Raw genomic sequence first — 19930 nt, 5'->3', positions numbered from 1 at the left:
GGAGCAACTAAGCCCGTGCACTACAGCTACTGAGCCTGTGCTCTAGAGCCTGCAAGCCACAACTACTGAGCCTATGTGCCACAGCTACTGAAGCCTGTGCACCTAGAGCCCATGCTCTGCAACAGGAGGAGCCACCGCAATGAGAAGCCCACGCACCGCAACGAAGAGTAGCCCCCACTCGGCACAACTAGAGAAAGCCCACGCACAGCAACAAAGACCCAACGCAGCCAAAAATAAATAAATAAATTTTTAAAAAAGCGAACAACTGTGAAAATGATTTAAAAAAAAAAAAGACCTTTAATAACGTGACCAAAGGCAGTAACTGTCCCCAAAGCACATCGCATTCTCAGGCTCCCTCTGTCCTTCCTAATGAAAGTACACCCTGGAAGGGCCACGTAATGAAAACTAGCAAGGATTTAGGAAAGTGAATCAATGCCATAGTTAGTGGCCACCTGCCCCCAAGACTGCTCTTTTCACTGTCACATTGCTTCCCACAGACTTGCGTTCTGCAGCCCATCTCATCTTTAACGTGCCCAATCAGGAGCTATGTTCATGCTTGCACAGTGGTTACTTTGTGGCATGAATTATGTTAATTAAAACATTCATGGTTTTTTGCTGTTTCTTCTTCCCTTTTTACTATCTGGTTATGAACATTATTGTCAGAGCAAAAGTGTAAAACCTCCATATTGTTATTATTTACTTGTTTAGTGTCAGCAGCAGTTTCCTTCCCATGTTAATATTGATGAGGCTGCTACTCTGACCCACAGAGCTTAGAATCTTAGGTGAGTGTTGAAGTATTTACCCAAGGGTAAATGTGATCCTGGTGCATTACATGTAAGTCACATGCAAGAGTCATCAGGCAAAGGAATTCACATATAAATGACCATTGACAAACTCTTATCTTTTTAATGGATGCTTTTGTTAGAAGGTAAATTTAGAGGCTGCCCTTCATGTCAGAATGAGATCTAGTCACTAACAAATGAAGAACCACCACACTCCACACTCCAAAAGTCCAGTTTTTCACTTTTTTTTTAAAGCTCTAAGTGAGTAATAAAATTTGGTCTTCATGTACTACTAGATAAGAGACGCTCAGAAAACATGTCTCTGTTTTATGAACCTCAAAAGTATGATATAAACTACTTTTCTTTCTCTGTAGAAAGAGAGCCCCAGTCTTAAGTAACACAGCCTCAGCACACTCTGCAGGGTGCACGCGGTTGGTGTCTTGACAGCCGTGGTCTGGATGTGGGGGGCATAGATAAGTCTTTGCTGAGTGGTGCCACTTAGGGTCAGACCATAGCATTTTTGTAGAAAACATGGGAATGGGGAACACTGGAGGTGAAAGAGCATTCCCTAGAGGCTACTGACAGAGGGGCTCATCAGGCATCTACCTCTGCATCTATATCCATGGTTTTATTTTTCTAGAATTTGCCACATTAAGAGTTCAAAATATGTTTTCTATTAGACATGAGAAATTTATTTTCTCATTTGTTCCTTCTTTCCATTTATACACTCATCAAATGTTTACTTAGTGTGTACTCTGTGTTCTCTGTGCTGGGGATATATTAACAAACTAAAGCCAAGTCCTTGCTCCCATGTGGTTGCATTCTAGGATTGGCAGGGGGAAGATAGACAAGATTGTTTCATAAGCAAACTCTAAGGCTCATGGTGAGAATGCTAAGGAGAAAAATAATGCAGTGACCAGTGCGAAGAGCAGGTGTGGCAGTTTTAGGTCTGGATGACCAGGGAAGGCCTCTGCATAAAGGAGGCATTTGAGTGAAGACTGAAAGGGGTGACGGAGGCCAGGGAATATGTCCTGTGGGCTCCTGGGGCCATGCTTCTTGGGCAGAGAGAGCAGCAGGTACTAGAGGTCTAGAGCCAGGAGTGTGTCTGCTGTGTTCAAGGACAGCCAGGAGGCAGGATGACTGGCACACAGCATGCCCGGGGGGAGCAGTAAGACACCAGACTGGGGGGCGGGGGGTGGCACTGATGGGGGTTTCCTAGGCCAGTGTAAGGATTTGGGGTTTGGAAGGATTTTTAAGGATGAGAAGCCATTGGAGCATTTTGAGCAGATGACACACTCTTACAGTTTAGCCCATGACTCTCTTTCTAGAAGAGTATGCATGGGGGGCAGAGAGGGAGCAGGGGGACCAGAGAGGCAGCTATCGCAGTTATCCAGGCACAAGGTGATGGTGCTTGGTCCAGACTGGAAGTGGTGGCAGCAGAGAGAAATGGTGTGCTTCTGAATTTATTCTGAAGATGGAGGGACAGATGGATGTGGGATATGGGAGAAAGAAGGATCAAGGAGCAAAGTTTTTATTGTCAAATTTGCTGCATTTTATTGTCAAATAGTGCTGCATTTGTCAAATTGTCAAATTCCTCAGGATTTTAGAAGTATCTCCAGGCTGCTCCCTAGTAAATACTAGTATACTAACTAATCATTAGCCAGATCCAGAAACTGCTGTAGGACAATTTGTTGGCTAACTCTTAACAATCTTGATATCCTACGTGTTGTAGGCTTATAGGGGAGGACCAAGAGAACTGTACTCTAGCACCCATGGCGACCAAACAACTGGTATAAAACTATTAATGAAAATAATAAAATAGTCAATGGATTTAATACTTATTATGTGACCACAGTATGGCTTAGGGTGGAATAACATCCATCAATAATTTGTTGAATATTCAGAGAAAACCCAACAAAACTATGTTATACCAAATCCTATTAATTAAGCATATCTTTTGCTAAATAAAATTATGACAGGAAGTGCACGTACAGCTCAATTGAGATACTGTTTTTTATTGAAGTACAGTTGATGTTGCATTAGTTTCTGGTATACAACAATGTAATTCAGTTATAAATATATATTCTCTTTCATGTTCTTTTCCGTTATGGTTTACTATAGAATATTGAATATAGTTCCCTGTGCTATAAAGTAGGTCCTTGTTGTTTATCTATTTTATATATAGTAGTTATATATAATATTTGCTAATCCCAAACTCCTAATGTATCCCCTCCCCCTTTCCCCTTTGGTAACCATAAGTTTGTTCTCTGTGTCTTGTCAGTCTGCTTCTGTTTTGTAAATAAATTCATTTGTATCATATGTTAGATCCCACATATAAATGATATCATGTGTGTGTGTGTGTGTGTGTGTGTGTACCCCATATCTTTTTTATCCATTCTGTTGATGGACACTTAGGTTGCTTCCATATTTTAGCTATTGTAAATAGTGCTGCATTGAACATTGTGGTACATGTCTCTTTTTGAATTATGGTTTTCTCTGGGTATTTGCCCGGTAGTGGGATTGCTGTGTCATATGGTACTTCTATTTTTAGCTTTTTAAGGAACTGTCATACTGTTTTCTATAGTGGTTGCACCAATTTACATTCTCACAACAGTGTAGGAGGGTTCCCTTTTCTCCACACCCTTTCTAGCATTTATTATTTGTAGACTTTTTGATGATGGCTATTCTGACCGGTATGAGGTGGTACCTCATTGTAGTTTTAATTTGCACTTCTCTAATAATTAGCAATGTTGGGCATCTTTTCACATGCCTCTTGGCCATCTGTCTGTCTTCTTTGGAGAAATGTCTATTTAGGTCTTCTGCCCATTTTTTGATTGAGTTGTTTGTTTTTTTTGTTATTGAGTTTTATGAACTGTTTGTCTATTTTGGAAATTAAGCCCTTGTCAGTCAATTGGGATGTTGTTTCTATGAGTGAGTCCAAGCTGAGTGTTGACCATTTTATTAGTCTGCAAATAATAGAAAACTTGACTAAGTTTTTAAACAGTATAAACATTCTTTATCTCATCTAAGAAAACTTGAAGTAGATGGTCACTGGCTGCTTGAGAGTTGCCACCAAAGATATATGATCTTTCTAAACTTCTGATTTGCTATCCTTAGCACATTGGCTTTTTTGTTTTCATGCTTATCGTTTCATGGTTTCAAAGTGCCTGCCATAGCTCCGAACATTTCATCTCCCAACTTTTATCAGAGCACCAAAAACTGCTTCCATGGAAGTACCCTAGTCGGCTCTCCTTACATGTCACTGGCCAGGTCTAGGTCACAGGGCTGCAACGTTGACTGGCAAGGGGATGAGGGTTATCCCTGCTGTGTTAGACCACGATTCCTGTCCTGGGGTTAGGCTAGAACATGATACCCTCAGTGAAAAGCACAACTCCGTCAGCTGCAAGAGGAGGCTGCTAGGGAAGCAGCAAACAGTGTTTGCTGCTCTGTCCTCTACCAGCTTCTTTGGCTGAGATTGACCATTGGAACATGACCCTCAGGTTTTCAGTCTCTGAACTGGCACATCAGGTTAAAAAGTGATTGAGAAGTACACTTCCTGCTGTTGCTCTGCTTTTCCCTAAACACCAGCTCTAACCTAAAAAAAATTTCAGGATTGGTCTTAGAAAAAAGAGTCATGTCTTCTCTGAAAGGAAAAAAGGAAATAAACCCTCCCAAAGATGGCACATGGTTGCATTGTTAGGAAGAAGTCTGACTTTGCCACCCCAGAGGGGAGAAGTCAGGAGAGGTCTTGGAGAAGAATTTTGCGGGCAGTCCTAACCCTTCACTCCTCGGGCTGCATTCAGAGCTGCCTGTCTTTGCTCAGAGGCAATCTTTTTTTGGCCCCAAAGCCTCTGGATAGAGGTTTACAAATTTGGTGAGTCTGTAATCCCAGAAGAACGTAGATCACAGTCCTTCCAGTAGTACTGAAGAGTCCTGAGATTAAAGATAAGTTTTCCTAAAATATTTTAAAGAGGAATTTGGCTTGGCCACAGAGAATGGTAGAAAGCAAAGCTGTATTACTGGGTTTAGTAGCCTGTGTCCCTGTAAGCCCTTATAACTCAGAAATAGAGCACAGCCATTGGAAGTTCCTAAACAAACCCACATTATTTTTTTCCTTATTTCTCTCAACATCTGAGCAGTCCTGGTTGCCGGCCCCCTTTCACCCTTTGCTTTGCTTTGCCTTTTCTTCTCATCTGATGATTCATGTACTGCCACTCCTCTGTGCTCTGCCTTTTGTTTGTTGATTGACACACTGATGTAATTTATGGGGGCAACAGATTTGCAGCTGGAGCTGTAAAATGAGTGGATGAAATTGCTTTAATTTATGCATTTTTTTGGTGAATTTTCCCAATAATGTCAGTTTCTTCAAAAGCTAGTAGAAAATGGCCCAGTCACCTTTTCTTCTTTTGTCCTCTTTCAAGTCATCTCAAAAAATTGTCCTTCATATCCCTTTTATTGTATAAATGCCCTAGTTTTGTGAAATAGTATGCCTTACATTGATTTTCTGAATGTATTTTTAAACTGTCTTTAGATCATTTTACTAAGCCTTATTCATATTAAAATACAGTTCTTTCCTGCATTTTATTCTTGCCACCAAGGCAGTTTAGAGACAGATTAAGTCTCTAAATTCCTAGAATGAACATGACTTTAGATTTCACTGATGCATAGACTACTGTGTAATACTTATGACATATTTTTTATTAGCATGTGCCCTTATTAAACCCTTATGTATTGATAGCTTTCTGAGAAAAGATTAATATTTTATTCCTTTGTTACTTCTTTACTAAAATTGGAATGTGTATCAATTAGTGATGCTTTCATCTGCAATTAACAGTACTTGAGGCACATGAAAAGGTGCTCAACATTGCTAATCATCAGGGAAATGCAAATCAAAACCACAGTGAGATATCACCTCACACCTGTCAGAATGGCTATCATCAAAAAGAACACAAATAACAAATGTTGGCGAGACTGTGGAGAAAAGGGAACCCCCCTACAGTGTTGGTGGGATTGTAAATTGGTGCAGCCAGCGGGGAGGGATAAATTAGGAGTTTGGGTTTAACAGATACACACTACTATATATAAAATAGATAAACGAGGACCTACTGTGTAATAGCACAGGGAACTATATCCAGTATCTTGCAATAACCTATAAAAGAATATATATATTCTTTTTCAGATTTATATAAAACTGAATCACTTTGCTATACACCTGAAACTAACACAACATTGTAAGTCAACTCTACTTCAGTTAAAAATAAAATTGGTGCAGCCACTGTGGAAAACAGTATGGCAGTCCTTCAAAAAACTAAAAACAGAACTACCATGTGATCCGCAATTCCCCTTCTGTGTATATATCCAAAGAAAATGAAGACACTAATTCAAAAAGATAATGCACCCAATGTTCATAGCAGTATTATTTACAATTGCCAAGATATGGAAGCAGCATAAATGTCCACCAACAGATGAGTGGATAAAGAAGATGTGGTATATATACAATTGAATACCACTCAGTCATAAAAAAGAATGAAATCTTACCATTTGTGACAACATGAATGGACCTAGAGGGTGTTATGCTTCGTGAAATAAGTCAGAGAAAGACAAATACAATATGATTTCACTTATACATGTAATCTATTAAAAACAAAACAGATGAACAAACATAACAACAGAAACAGAGTCATAGATACAGAGAACAAACAGGTGGTTGCCAGAGGGGAGAGGTGTTGGGTGGGGAGAGAAATAGGTGAGGGAGATCAAGAGACACAGACTTCCAGTTGCAAAATAAATGAGTCAAGGGTATGGGGAATATAGCCAGTAACTGTGATATCTTTGAGTGGTGACAGTTGGTAACTAGACTTATCATGGTGATCATTTTGAAATGTATAGAAATGTTGAATCACTATGTTGTGTAATAGGAACTAACATAGTGTTGTAGGTCAATTATACATCAAAAAGAAATAAACGAATAAACAGACTCATAGAAAAAGAGAATAGATTTCTGGCTGCCAGTTGGGAGGGGGAAATTGGATGAAGGCAGCCAAAAGGTACAAACAGCCAGTTATAATATAAATAAGTAGTAGGGGTGTAATGAAACACATGATAAATATAATTAGCACTGCTGTATGTTATGTATGAAAGTCATTAGGAGAGTAAATCCTGAGTTCTCATCACAAGGAAAAAAATTTTTTTCGATTTCTTTAGTTTTGTATCTATATGAAATGATGGATGTTCACTAAACATTTTGTGATCATTCTTTCATGATGTATATAAATCAAAGCACTATGCTGTATACCTTAACTCATACAGTGCTGTGTGTCAATTATATCTCAAAAGAAACTAGAAGGAAAAAATGTGGCAGAAAAAACCATTACCTGATTAGCAGTGGCTTAACCCCAAAGGGTATTTATTATTCATACTTAACAAGACGGTCAGAGGCAATAAGGACTTTGAGAGTTGGATCCAGCTCATTGTGTCATCAAGAACCCGGGCTCTTTCTGTCTTTCCATTTCCCCTCAGGCCTAGCATGCTGTCCTTTTGCCTTCACGCCTGCTGCCTCATTTCACAGGGTTACAGCTTTAGGAATCACATCCATGTCAAGGAAGGAATAAGAGTGAGGGGCTGGCACCAGTGGCTTCTCCTCTCAACCTGCCCCTTTCATCAGAAAGCAAAATCGCTTTCGCAGAAGTCCCCCAGGAGAGTTCTCCTTATATCTCAGTGGCTAAAATATCACACAGCCTATCTTAGCTGCAGGAGTGTCTGGGAAAGTAAGTATTTGGTTTTACCAGCAGTGGGAGGGACATAGGAGAAGAGGGGGATTGAAAATGGCTTTTGATTGGCCAAACCTACAGAGTCTCTCAGAGTTGTCATCCTAAAATACACATTCCTGCGTATATTTTCATACCCAGGAAGGAAATGCAGCTTAAGAGTATGGGTTCTAGAGTCCATATCCCAGCTTCACTTCTTTACTGTCTTGGACTTATCTCTGCCTCTATTTCCTTTACTGTAAAACAGGGATAATAACGTACCAATTGTATATGATTCTTGTGTTAATGCCCTCAAGTTAGCCTGTGGGCACCCCATAATGTAATCATTGTCAACCAAAGCTTGGCACCTCAACATGGCTACTGACCAAACCCAGAGCAAGCTTAATGACTAGCAGCTTTTCCCTACTTTTGAGCAAAACAACTTGAAAGAGTAGCTTCAAGTAGCTTCACCTTCATAATTATTAACTTAAAACAGATATATAAAATCTCAATTTGACCAGAAAAATCCCTAAAAGACTTAGAGTTATAAAAGACTTTGCTGCCTTTGTTGGGACAATTTATAACTGAGCTGTTCTTTTGCTGAGAAAGAAAATACTTTAGGCCTTCTACAGATCCTTCATGTGTTGAAGCAGTATGATGAGAGACTTATTTTGACTAGAATCTATCAAATCGAGAATCTGAGACCCTTCTGTAATTTGCACTATGTACACAATAGCTCTATATAGTGACTCAGATACAAACTTAAGAAAAGCAGCACCAGTAAAGGTTAGAGAAAACAAATCTCTGCAGTGTTCTTCTCAATTATTCTTAGAAAAAGATACCCAGAGACAAGAAAATCAAGGAGCCGTTCAAAACATAGTAGACACTCAATGAACAGTTGATGAAAAAAAATGTGTAGAATAAAGGACAACATCAGGGAATAATTTGAAGTTTTGCAAGAAACCATAGTACTCTGAGAAGTTGGTAATCCTAGCAGAAAAGCCATAGCAGGAAACCCAGAGCAGCTTCTAGGAAGTATTGGTGGTCCTGTAGGGGACAAGAGTACAGGTTCACCACCAACTGCTTCCTCAAGTTGGGAGTAAAGAACCACACCCCAGCCAGGTTCAGGGGAGGCCTTGGCCACGGCCTTGTGGGGCGGCCCCAGTGGCTGCAGGCCTGAGCCTGAGAGCCATCTGGTCCCCAAAACCGGAGGCCGCAGCTCTTCCAACTCACACTTTCTTGTGCTGAGTGTTCAGGAAGCAGGCTTCCTCCATCTCACAGCCATTCCTGCAGAATGCAGAACGAAGGAGAACTCACATTCTATCTTTATGTCTTACCGAATCGATGAAACCATCAGTCAGCCTCCTGAGCTGCCAGCCCTGCCCTTCGGGAAGTGAGCTCGCTGGCGCCTTGTGCCGTGTGCCTGTGACAGTATACTGACCCCTCTTCTCTGACTCCCTGCAGAAAACCCGCTATGAGATGTATGTCCGCCTTCTGAAAGAGGGGGGCCTGGAGCTGCTGAGTAGCAGCGGTGGAGGGGGCGCCGCGGGCCTGAAGAAGTCGCACTCCAGCCCCTCGCTGAACCCAGATGCATCTCCGGTCACCGCCAAGGTCAAGAGAAACGTGTCGGAGAGGAAAGACCACCGACCTGAAACTCCAAGCATTAAGCAAAAAGTCACTTAGAATCCATCTGCGGCCAGGAAGTGCTGGTCGTGGAGCAAAATAGAGTTTTTCAAGATCTTTCTGGTGAATCCGTGAATATATTTAAAACAAAGTCTGTGACTAAATGGTGCATTAGTAACCTTTCCTATTGTATATTTTTGTTAGTTTCTGTACAGATTGTCTCTTTGCTCTTGATTTCTTTGCTTTGATGATTTCTGCTACCTGATAACTAATGCACCTTTTGTGAGGGGAGGGGATCATGATTTCAGAATGGATTATGTATCGCTTCTCCCTCAGGGTTCTCTCATTTGCACTCTGCTCAGTTGTTTTGTGTGTTCTCAAATCAGCTGTTACACTTTTTATAAAGGTTAAAGATTTAATCCATTGTGAAACACTTAACTGGACAAACTTTGTAGTTTAGAAAATTCTAGCCAGAGTTAATATAAGCCTTTTCATGTGAAATCTTGCCCAGTCACAGAGGTGGAATCCAGCTCTCGCGCTCGCAGAAGTTCAGTTAAGAGTTACACTCACGGGAGGTGCCACTCCCCCGTGAGGCCTCATGCATCTGAGTGCTTAGTGTTGAGTCCAGCCCTGCTGGTGGGGGTAAAGGGGGGCAAGGACCTCAGGCCTGGAGAATTTAAGAAGCACGTTAGCTCGCTTGAAGTGTAGATTCCATTTCAACCAAGCAAGGAAGGAGGAAATGGCGTCTTTTGAAGGCTGAGGCAAGGTGGCCCCAAGTTCATTTTGTTTTCTAAAGGATGGTGGCAACAATGGACTCTTGGGGGCTGCAGCAGCGAGCTGTGTTTTTGATCTGCAGGAAGTTGTTACCCCACTCCCACAGGGTCTAGACAAGGAATCCAGAGCCATCTGTGGTGGATACCCTGCCATCCGGGAATTAGGTTCTTTTATATATATAGGCATGGTGTTGTCTCCTGGTTGTAAGAATTTGGGGTCTTCCTAACAAAATAATATCAAAATGGAGCCCCTTTCATTCTTTCCTTAATAAAGCAAAATAAGGAAGGAAAAAGTTGTTTTTCCCTATAGTTGTTTGGCAATAGGATGTTGATTCTTTACAATAAATCTGAAAGGAATAAAATCTGAAGGAATTATGGCTGGAAAACTGAGGAATCTCCTGGTGACAAACACAGAGTCCCTTAGTCTGTTCTTGTCTCTGTCTCTGTGAAGCCGCTTCACCCTGCTGCACTGAACTGTCCCCTAAAATAAATCCTTGATTCTAAATCATTTCTTTGTATCTGCTCAGAGCAGTCATAAGCTTATTCCAAGGACAGTCCCTTTGAAATTCAGGGTGATAAACAGAACATTCTCTTACTGAGGAGAAGAAAGGAGTGAGTTAGAACTTTCTGATTTTGGAACCTGAAAACTCTGTGATCCTTAAACCTAGAATCTCCACAAGTTCAGAGCGAATGGAATTACTTTGAATGTTCTTTTCTCTCCCACAGAGATTTGCTCTTTTCTACTCGGTTTACTAGTTAAGGTGCTGTGTGACTAGAGGCTCAGGGACTCTGTGTGGGTAGCATGGCTCCGGGGAATTAGAGAAAACCTGCTCCTAAACCATGGTACTTTCTAGTGGTATTTTGTTCTGATGCACCAGCATTTATACAGGACTATTTATTAACATGCACTTCCTTCAGCTGTAGAAATGCCCATACTTGCTGGTGCCCAGAAAAGAGAAACCCCTCTGTAAGGTTGTAGCTGCTTGCTTTGTGGTGTTTTTGCCACACATTTGAAAAACTCCCTCTAACCCTCTATCTTGTTTATTAGGTAAAGGCAGTGACTAAATTTGTTTCAAGACCTAGAAACAAACAGGGTAGTTACCAACATGGCCCATGTACCTGATTCTTTCTTTGTAGCTTCTGACTGAATCCAAGGTTTCTACAAGGGAATCCAAGGTTTCTTCCTAGAATCTGAATCATCAGTGTGTGTGCTTTCTGCCTAGATCTTTATCCTAAGCAGAGGGGAGAGAGGTACCTAGACCATATCATCTCTGAGCTTCAATAACTAAAGAAGAATCAACATCCCTGACTGGCTTGAATGTGTGTGCTCCCAGTATGTGTGTGTCTGTGTATGTCGAATGTCTCCGTGTGTGTCACTTAGAGTCTGTACCAGACGTGGAATGGTACCTTGCTGCAGTGTTTAGACACTCGAGCAGCTCTGAAATGCCCAGTGAGCATCAGCACCGACGGCCTTGTGCTCACTGTGTGACTCACTGATGTTATCTCCAAGAACTTCTGGATATGCTAATAGAGAGACAGATGAGAAGGGCACTTTTGAAGCTGTGGTATATACTGCGTCATAGCTTATCTTGAAAAACAACTGCAAAGGTTATTTTGTGAGCCATGATCCCAGACTGCCATTGTTAGGGGATGGGCTGAGAACACCTCCCCCTGAGGCCTCTGGACTGTCTGGTGCCAGTGCTCCTTGCAGGCCAAGAGCTTATCCTGTAGGAGACAAGGCCCCTTCTGTGACAGGATCCTGAGAGCCTTGCCCATACCCAACCAGGGTCTCCTTTGTGATCATTTCTTTCCCGTGGTGTCTAGTCAGGAGACATGACTGAAGACCTTCCCCTTCACAGTTCCTCCACGCCTGCCACCCAGTTCACGGTACAGGGGAGCCCCCTCCTTCCCTTCTGAAGGTACTGCCCCCCATCCCTCACCCATCCCTTAGTACCAGGAGCCTTGCGATCTCTCTCCATCTAATAAGTTATTATTCCTCTTTGCAGAAATACACCTAATATTAATTTTTAGTATAGAAAATCTTGAGAGTCATCAAAATACCTTGGTGACGGTCTTGTTGCCGAATTGTCCATAGAAGCAGCCGTGTGTGGAACCGGAACCAAAGTGTCTCAGGATGTGTTCCCCCACCTCACATGTTGACATTTACAGGGAGGGGTCAGGATTTCCTTGTTAGCAATCGAAACCTAATTACTAGCATGCAAGAGTCTTTATTTTATTGCCAGCCATAGACATTATTTGAAGTATGCTTTTTACAGATATCATTTGCTGACTCTTAGTAATGCCTGATTAAACCAAGCAACACTTCTGCACATTTTAATTACCTCGTGTGGAGAGTCGTCTGGGGGACCGCAGTCCTGGACCATGTGAAACTTTTCTGTTGCTCTTGCGTAAAGAGGATGGAGAACACCTGTGCAGGACTGTCTTTGCTTCTCTGGCTGTGATCCTCATTCCAAAGATGAGTGTTTCCTGGTCAGAAGTGACGTGAGGGAGTTAATTCTGGGAGAGAAAAATTGGCTGGCTCTCCAAGGCCAGTCTAGTGTTGGTCTCTTGTGTTTGTGTTTCACCCTGTGGCCAAAGCACAGAACCCCCTGAGGCTGGAGAGAGGTTTACATACCCAGCAGGGAAGGAGCCTCCTGCCAGCCCTGGCCTGTTGTCCTTCCAGCACAGAAAGAGCCGGGGAAGACATTCTTAGGTAGGGCAGGGCTTGCTTTGGCCTTGAGCTGCACCTCTTCTCTGCCTTTATCCCTAATCATAGACAATTGGAAGAAAATTGACCTTAAAGAACTTTCTCTATTGTCTTACTTTGAACACTTTCTTGGGTTTAGTTAGTGGTCACTGGAATTTGATTCTTTGGCATTTTTCCTTGTAGTCGCCCGTTAAGCTTTTTTAAGGCCAAGTTCACAGGGCGTTCTCAGCCTTGTGGTCCAAAGCTCTGTAGTGTAGCTGTTGTGGACCGGGCCAAGGGTTCAGCAGGCGGGGAGCCACCTTCCTTAGCTGCAACAATGGACAACCTCCTGATCCCTTCACTTTTCAATTGTCAGAATTTTTGCAATTATAAGATTAGCACTGTTAAACAGGAATCAAAGTGGCACCCGGGACTTGTTCACAGTAGAGCCTGGTTAATGACTAGTGTGACTTGGGCTTAACTAGCACCTGCTTTTCTCACGGAGCATCTGAGTTACTCTGACAGAAGATCAGCTTTTGTAAGGAGATGAGCCTCTGGGCCTTCCTGGTTCCAAAGCTTTCTGGCTGTCTCTTCTCCCAGGCCAATAGTCTGCCCCGGGCAACAGGTGTCTCCATTGGCCTTGGACATCTTATAGTACCAAGTTACCCAGAGGACTTCAGAGACCAGTAGCTCACACAGAATAACCCAACAGTGATGAAAGGTGCTTTGTCACCACTTCTGCTCTCTTTTCAGTGTCTCACTCTCAAAAGGAGGACCAAGGTCCAAAGCCATTGCCATTTTCCTTTTGTGCCCAGAGTACCCAAAGCCCGAGTGGGAAGCCTCTGCCTAGGACAGTGAGTGGCCAGTGCCTGCAGAGAGAATGTCTTCAGAGAGAGAGTGCCAGTAAAGATGTGAATCTGTATGACAGTCTGTGGACTTGACTGCAACAGCAAGAAAATATCGCAAGTTAAGTAGTTGTATATACAGTAGGTTTCCTTAGGTCTCTTTGGCTCATCCTTTGTAATTTACGTGTGTATCTGTAGTGTTGCAGGCTTTTGGAGAATATTGATAGTATGTCAGGCATCAAAGAGTATGCCTTCTCTCACCTTCCAATGTCGTAATTATGGGTATTTATAGTTGTATGTATCTATATTGTATCAATGTGTAGATTGTACATCAGTATATGGCATATGTACATCAAATTTATTTTTGTCCTTAACCAGTGTGATATGAAAAGCAAGTAAAAACCTCATAGGATTGAATATATAATGCAGTTTTTGAGAGTCTATACAGTGGTACTGTTTTATTAAACTTAAATTCAAATGATATTTTGATTAATTTTTTTAATGATAAGATTTTATGCTAGAAAATTTCGTCTGTGAGCTTTGAATCACCAGAGCAAAAATGGCTCTGAACTAACTTTGTTAAACTATTTCAGTGTACTGTGTACAATACCCGGGGTGGGGCTGTAGCTCATTATAATTTGAAATATACAGAAAGAAAGGGGAAAAAAAAAAAAAAAACACAGGCAGCCTGTGCAGTCTTAGCAACTTCAGTATTAAGAGCACTTAAACATAAAGTCAAACTGACAATTTGGGGCTTATTACAAAATGTGATGCTTTAAAGCACACGTTCTTTATTGTTGTAATTAGTCCAGAAAAATAGAGCTTTCAGAACAATTAGCTAAGTGCCCAGCGTATCATTTATGTTCCTGTGTCAGTTTTACAGCAGCCCAAACCACCCTCCTAGCACTGCGTCCTCATCCTCTTCACCTTAAAGAACTGTCGCCAGCCCTGCAGCAGATCAGGGCTTCCAGAGATCTGGGACTGCCCTCCAGGCCTGCGGTTGCACAAATTAGCATCTAGACACAGGTAAAAGAATTTTAGGACAGGCTATGAACCAGGTTAAAACTTTAGTATTTTTATACTTAGGTCTCTTTTCCGGCCTCTCCCCAAAGAAGAGCCACTGGCCTTAGTTGTCTGAGCTTACTGCCTATCTTAAAGTATATAAGTATTAGATAACTAGAGATTAAAACTTTATTAGCCAGCATGTTGGTATATTTAAAGCAAAACTGAGTGTGTGTGAGTGAGTGGTTGAGTGCAGTGTATTCGTCTACGCACACTGCCTGTCGTTCCTCGTGTCCAGTTCAGAGGGTGGGAGTCGTGGGCTGGGAGGCTCAGCTTCAGCTCCAGGCTGCAGTAGTAGTGGTGGTTACACTTGCGTTTTTTAATTAACTCTGCAGTCTCAAACCGTTTTTGCCAATGTATCCTATTTCCTAATCTGTTTTTGACCGCGCTGTGAGTTGGCTCTGTGGCTGTGCAGCAGGGTCTCTGTTCCACAAGAGTGTGTTTCCTTCTAAGAACTATAGTGATTTGCAAAAGTGTCCATTTGACTCAGAAATCATATACAAAAGGAATATCAAAATTTTAAAGTTTCACTCTGGGGCTTAATCATTTGAAATGTTTGGACTTTTAATATAAAGCCAAGTAACCATTTGGCATGGATAATAACATCTCCTCTGCGGAGAGGATGCATGCTCACTGATTTTTAATGCCATTAGGACCCTTTCTTAAGCTGTAGGAACAAGAGTCAAAGTGAGGATGTGGGGAGTGTGTGAGCCTCTTGCCTTCCGCAGAGGGAGACGTGCTGTGGCCTGTCCTCCGCTCTGAGAGATCTGGCGCACGTGGAGCCTCGGCAGTGTGTACATGCACTTGCATGCGTGTACACAGCGAGTGTCCTAAGTGACATAAACTTGAGACCCAGAGCGCCCGAGTGTTGCGAGAGGTGTGGACCAAGGTGACAGCGGCCCGCAGGCCCCTCCCAGGCGGGCAGGAGTTGGAGCCCCGCATCTGACCTTGAGATGTTGTGCGGGGAGGCTGGCAGTTGGGGGACGCTCATCTCCTGTCTGGTGGACCTTCGCTCCCTGGCGTCCCGCAGTGGCTGGCATGGCCATCGTCCCCAGTGGCGCTGCTGCTCGCTCTGTAGCTGGTTCCTTTGAGAAGGGAGTACGGGGAGGGGGGGTCACAGCCTTCCCCCCACCAGGCTCCCCTCTGAGCTGGTGGTGGGGCTGGAAAGGGGAGGAGCCTGGCCACGATGGGTTTCCCTTCGCAGGGTGGAGGCTCAGCTTTCACGAATAGTGCTATAAAAATAAGCACCTTACTGTCAGTTCCTGAAAATGCTGGTTACTAGGGAGAATTTTGGAGTTTCCCTTACCATTTCCCCGAGCACCCCCCGGGGAGCCCCAGGCACAAGCTCAGTTCAGGACCCACTGTGGGCCTGGGCTCCTGCTGGGACGCCCCCTCAGAGGCCGGCATGCACCTCTCTGCAAAGAGGGTTTCCTCCCAGCCTCCCTCTTCCTGGGCTCCTAGGAGCCCAGGGTTGGTCCATGTGTACCTTCCCTGGCTGCAGGGATCCAGCTGTCCTCATTGGCTGACCCTGCTGAGGGTGACCGAGTCACTGCAGTGACGCTTGACAAAAGGTATTAAACAATTCTCTGACTGAAGACAAGACTGCATATTTTGCCTTTGCAAGAAACAAGATGGCAGGTTGAACTATAACCGGGAATGGATGATCTCTTTGCCTTTGCACCTGGATTTCTGGAAATGGATAAGGTTTCGCTTCCGCGGAAGGGTCAAGGGACGCAGCCCGCTGCCGCGCGGTTCTCCCCAGGCCCCATGAGCCCTGCTGGGCAGAGGCCTGAGTGCCTCCGTGCATTCCTCCTCCCACCCCCGCCACCGGCTTCGGAGCCTGTTTCTAGAGCAGAAGTTGATGCAGTGGAGAGCTGGAACCGCAGCCTTGATTACTGTAGGGCAGGCAGAGGGCAGAGGTTTGTATCCTTTAATATAAAACATGCTTTGAACTTTTCCAACCTATTAACTGGATTATGTTTACTGGGGTTCAAACTAATTGGCAGAGTGGGTCAGTCCCTTAACCTTCAGAGCTTTCTCCACCAGTCACTTCAGTTTCATTCTAGTCCCGGTGCCATATGTCCCTGAAATCGTGAAAGTAATTAGTGATAAAATAGCAGCCTACTCATTTTCAGTGGCCAGACTGTCAGCACTGGCAGACTTGGGTGAGCCCGTGGCACCAACTCCTTAGGAAACCTGTTCCTCCTCGCCCACCAGATTCGAGAAATGCTGTCTCCTAGAGAATCACGGTATTTATGGTGGTCATCTTTTGAATGGAACAGTAATTTATGTGGATACTGTTAAAGTGTTTAAAGAATATTTTGAAAATTAAGTTTACATTTTACGATCGCTTTATTTTTTATTAAAATGGTTGTATATAAATATTACCCTATCTCACCGTTGTTGAAGGAAAGCTAACCGTGCAGACCAGTGAGTCACCTGATGTGTATAGAAGCTGTGATGTATAGAGTACATTTCTCTACTGTATAAATGCTCATGAATATAACTCTTCCTGTGTTTTTATAAGTTGGGGATAATTTGTTGTTTTACAACAACAAAATTTATTGCATTTAAATGGTTTTTATGTAATAGAAATCATGCAAAATAGTGAAGGATTTAAAATATGTATATGATATATGTAAATGTACAAACTTTAGAAAGAAATAAATCCAACAAATTTCAGTCATTTTGGGGAATGTTCTTATTTGCTTATTTATTAAGCAGCTGGTTTGAACCCGAATTAATTAACAACTAACACAACACAGTACATACACCCCCTCGCATAAAAAGCCAACCACAAGCCCCACAGCGAGAGTTGGCTGGGGAGGTGAGAAAGTCACATTGTCAACCCTGCCTCCCTCCGCTGGGCTCTGTGAACCTGCGTGTGCGAAGCCTGCTGCTGCCTTCGTCAGGGGCTCTGAGGGGGGAAGGATGAAGCTTTTTGAAGTAATTTCAAGAATCTACACGCGTCCCACTCCAGCCTTCCCACCAAGGCAGAGGGGCCGAGGGGTGATTGTCGCCCTAACGTGCAGTGCTCACCCCTGCTCTGTGGAACTTCGTGTGTGCATGTGGGTTCTCTTAACCTAACTTGATGCCCAAAATAACATGTTAACTTGGAAAATGAGAAAAATAAAATTCCACCCCAATCACTTAACTTCTGCATATTGGAGATATTGGAGACCAAAACCCTGAGGAGTGACTCTCACAGGGATGGATGGATGGGGGGCAGAAGAGGGCCTGGGCTGCCACCAAAATCCCTCAAATGTGAATCCCCTTATACAAATACTGAATCATGTCGCACACATGGAAGTAATATGTCATATGTCAGTTATACCTCAATTTTAGAAATTCAAAAACAAAGCAAGCCATGAATCCTCACTGCCCAGTTGTCTGTCCTCTGGAGCTAGGAGTCTTCTGTATCTTGTCATATTGTTTGTTGCACAGTTAATAATATTAGAACGAAAGGAACTAAAGAGATCATTTTTGAAAGATGACATTCATAAGAGGAAACTAAAACACAGAGAAAATTAATATACTATAATGAAAAAAGTAGCAAGTCTAAAAACATCTTGTCTCTAGACTAAGTCCCTTGCATACACTGTGGGATTTTCCGGTGAGACTGCTGAGTCACTGTCGGCTTTTATTGAGAGGCTGTCAGCAGCAGGAAATACCTCTCTCCTGTTAGAGAAGAGTGTGAATTCTGGATGCTGTGCACAGTGAGCTTGACTTTAACTCTGGCCGTGGCTTTAGCTTGAGTGATAAGGAAGCAGCGGTTCCTGGAAGCCAACGTGGTTTCCCAAGGACAAACCATTTCAGACACATTCATTTCGACACATTCATTTTGTAAGATTAGGTAGATTAGAAAAATGCAGTAGGCAGAATATCTGAGCCATATCATCAAAGAATTTAACAGGGTCTTTAATGAAATATGTCTGGGCAAAATGGAGAAGTCTGATCTGGACTTTAGTACAGCTGGTGAGAGTGTCACCACTTGAACGGTGCTAATTAAAGGCACACGTCCACCTGGGCAATCCTGCTGCGAAGCTTGCCTTTTGGCCCCATCTGTTGAACATTTTAATTAATAACTTGACTAAAGCTACAAAAGGCGAGATTATTAAAAACGTGTATGTCATAAAGCTGGGAGAGAATGATTATACTGAATGACAGAATCAGGATTCGAAAAAAATCTCATCAAGCAGGGAAATGGTGCAGATTAACAATGTAAACTGTAAGAGTGAAGATCTTACACTTCAGTTATTAAAAGAACAATTATCAAGGCCAAGGTAGGCCCTGGTGTTGCATAGTGTAGCAAACACCTGGAAAAGAAAGGCTGCGGCCTCCATCCCTGCAAGCTGGGTGCCAGTGCCAAGGGTCCCGGGCACCCTGTGCCGGGACACAGTGCGGTTCCTAAGACACTGCCCTCCATCAGGGAGACGGCGCCTGCAGAACTTGCCCCGAAGCATGGGATGCGAACACAGCAGAGGGCGTAAAAGCAGCAGCCAGGATGGCAGAAATATGAACAGTGACGTGCAAGGAGAACCGGACACGCGTGAGCTGGGGACGGCCAGCCCATGACAGACCAGGGATGTTTAAATGAGTCGCGTGTAGGAGGGAAAGGAGAGCCATGCTGCAGCAACCTAAGGGGTGACTAGGATTGGTTAGTGGAACTTACAAGGAGAAACACAACAGTGAACCCAAGAGAGAGCTCTCCACTCAAAGCTGCCACGACAGACAGGTCCTCCGCCCACAGGCGAGTTGGGACGTGGGCTGGCGCCGGGGCAGGGGCTGGGGGCGGGCACTGAGGACCCAGAAAAACTTGCTGCGGAGGTTGGGTTGTAGAAAACACGGTAGGGGATGACATTACTCGGAATACCCGGCGCTCAGGTGCGCGGCACCCTGCTGACCCCTCCGCACCCGCCCCTCCTTCCATCTCCACGGGGCTGGGTGCCCGAGCACCGACGTCCCCCACTTTCAGGGGAGGAAAGCCTGCATCAGGCCCCATGTCTTCAGGTCCTCCGCGGCATTTTAACACCTCAGCAGCGTCCATCTCCATCTGCAGGAGGAACTGGCAGCAAACGGCCCGCGCTGGATCCAAACTCCCGGTCCCGCTGGGCATGTCTGACCGAACCGGTCTGGGGCGCGGCTGAGGCCCCGGGCTCACGCTCGCCTGACTGTGCCGCGCAGCCGGCTTGAGAACCGCCGCCCGCCGGCCCGGCCGCGCGTCCTTGGCCCCACGTGGACGCGCCCGGCCTCGGCCCCTCCAGACCCCGGGAGGCGGAGGCCTGGGCGTCTTCCCCGCGCCCGGGGCTTGGCGCGCGCTAGGGCCTGGGAAGCCCTGCGGCCGTCCCGGAGGCTGAGCCCACGGGTGACGCTGTGCGCAAAGCTGGGACCTGAGGACTGCTGCTCCGGTCAC

At 44.1% G+C, this 19930-nt stretch overlaps 1 protein-coding gene across 3 annotated transcripts in view; it reads left to right on the top strand.

The window, feature by feature from the left end:
* Nucleotides 1–9211, top strand: part of PSD3 (pleckstrin and Sec7 domain containing 3) — a 566767-nt gene extending 557556 nt beyond the window's left edge. For all 3 annotated transcript variants that reach the window (XM_065900035.1, XM_065900036.1, XM_065900037.1), the window contains one exon: nucleotides 8993–9211. In XM_065900035.1, the coding sequence (XP_065756107.1) occupies nucleotides 8993–9211 (219 nt within the window). The remainder of the gene's footprint in view (nucleotides 1–8992) is intronic.
* Nucleotides 9212–19930: the final 10719 nt, after the last annotated feature.

This window comes from Phocoena phocoena, chromosome 21 (genome assembly GCF_963924675.1).
Source record: "Phocoena phocoena chromosome 21, mPhoPho1.1, whole genome shotgun sequence".
Classification (NCBI taxonomy): Eukaryota; Metazoa; Chordata; class Mammalia; order Artiodactyla; family Phocoenidae; genus Phocoena; species Phocoena phocoena.
Note: the sequence above shows the minus strand (reverse complement) of the source record. Positions and strands in the feature narration are given on the sequence as shown.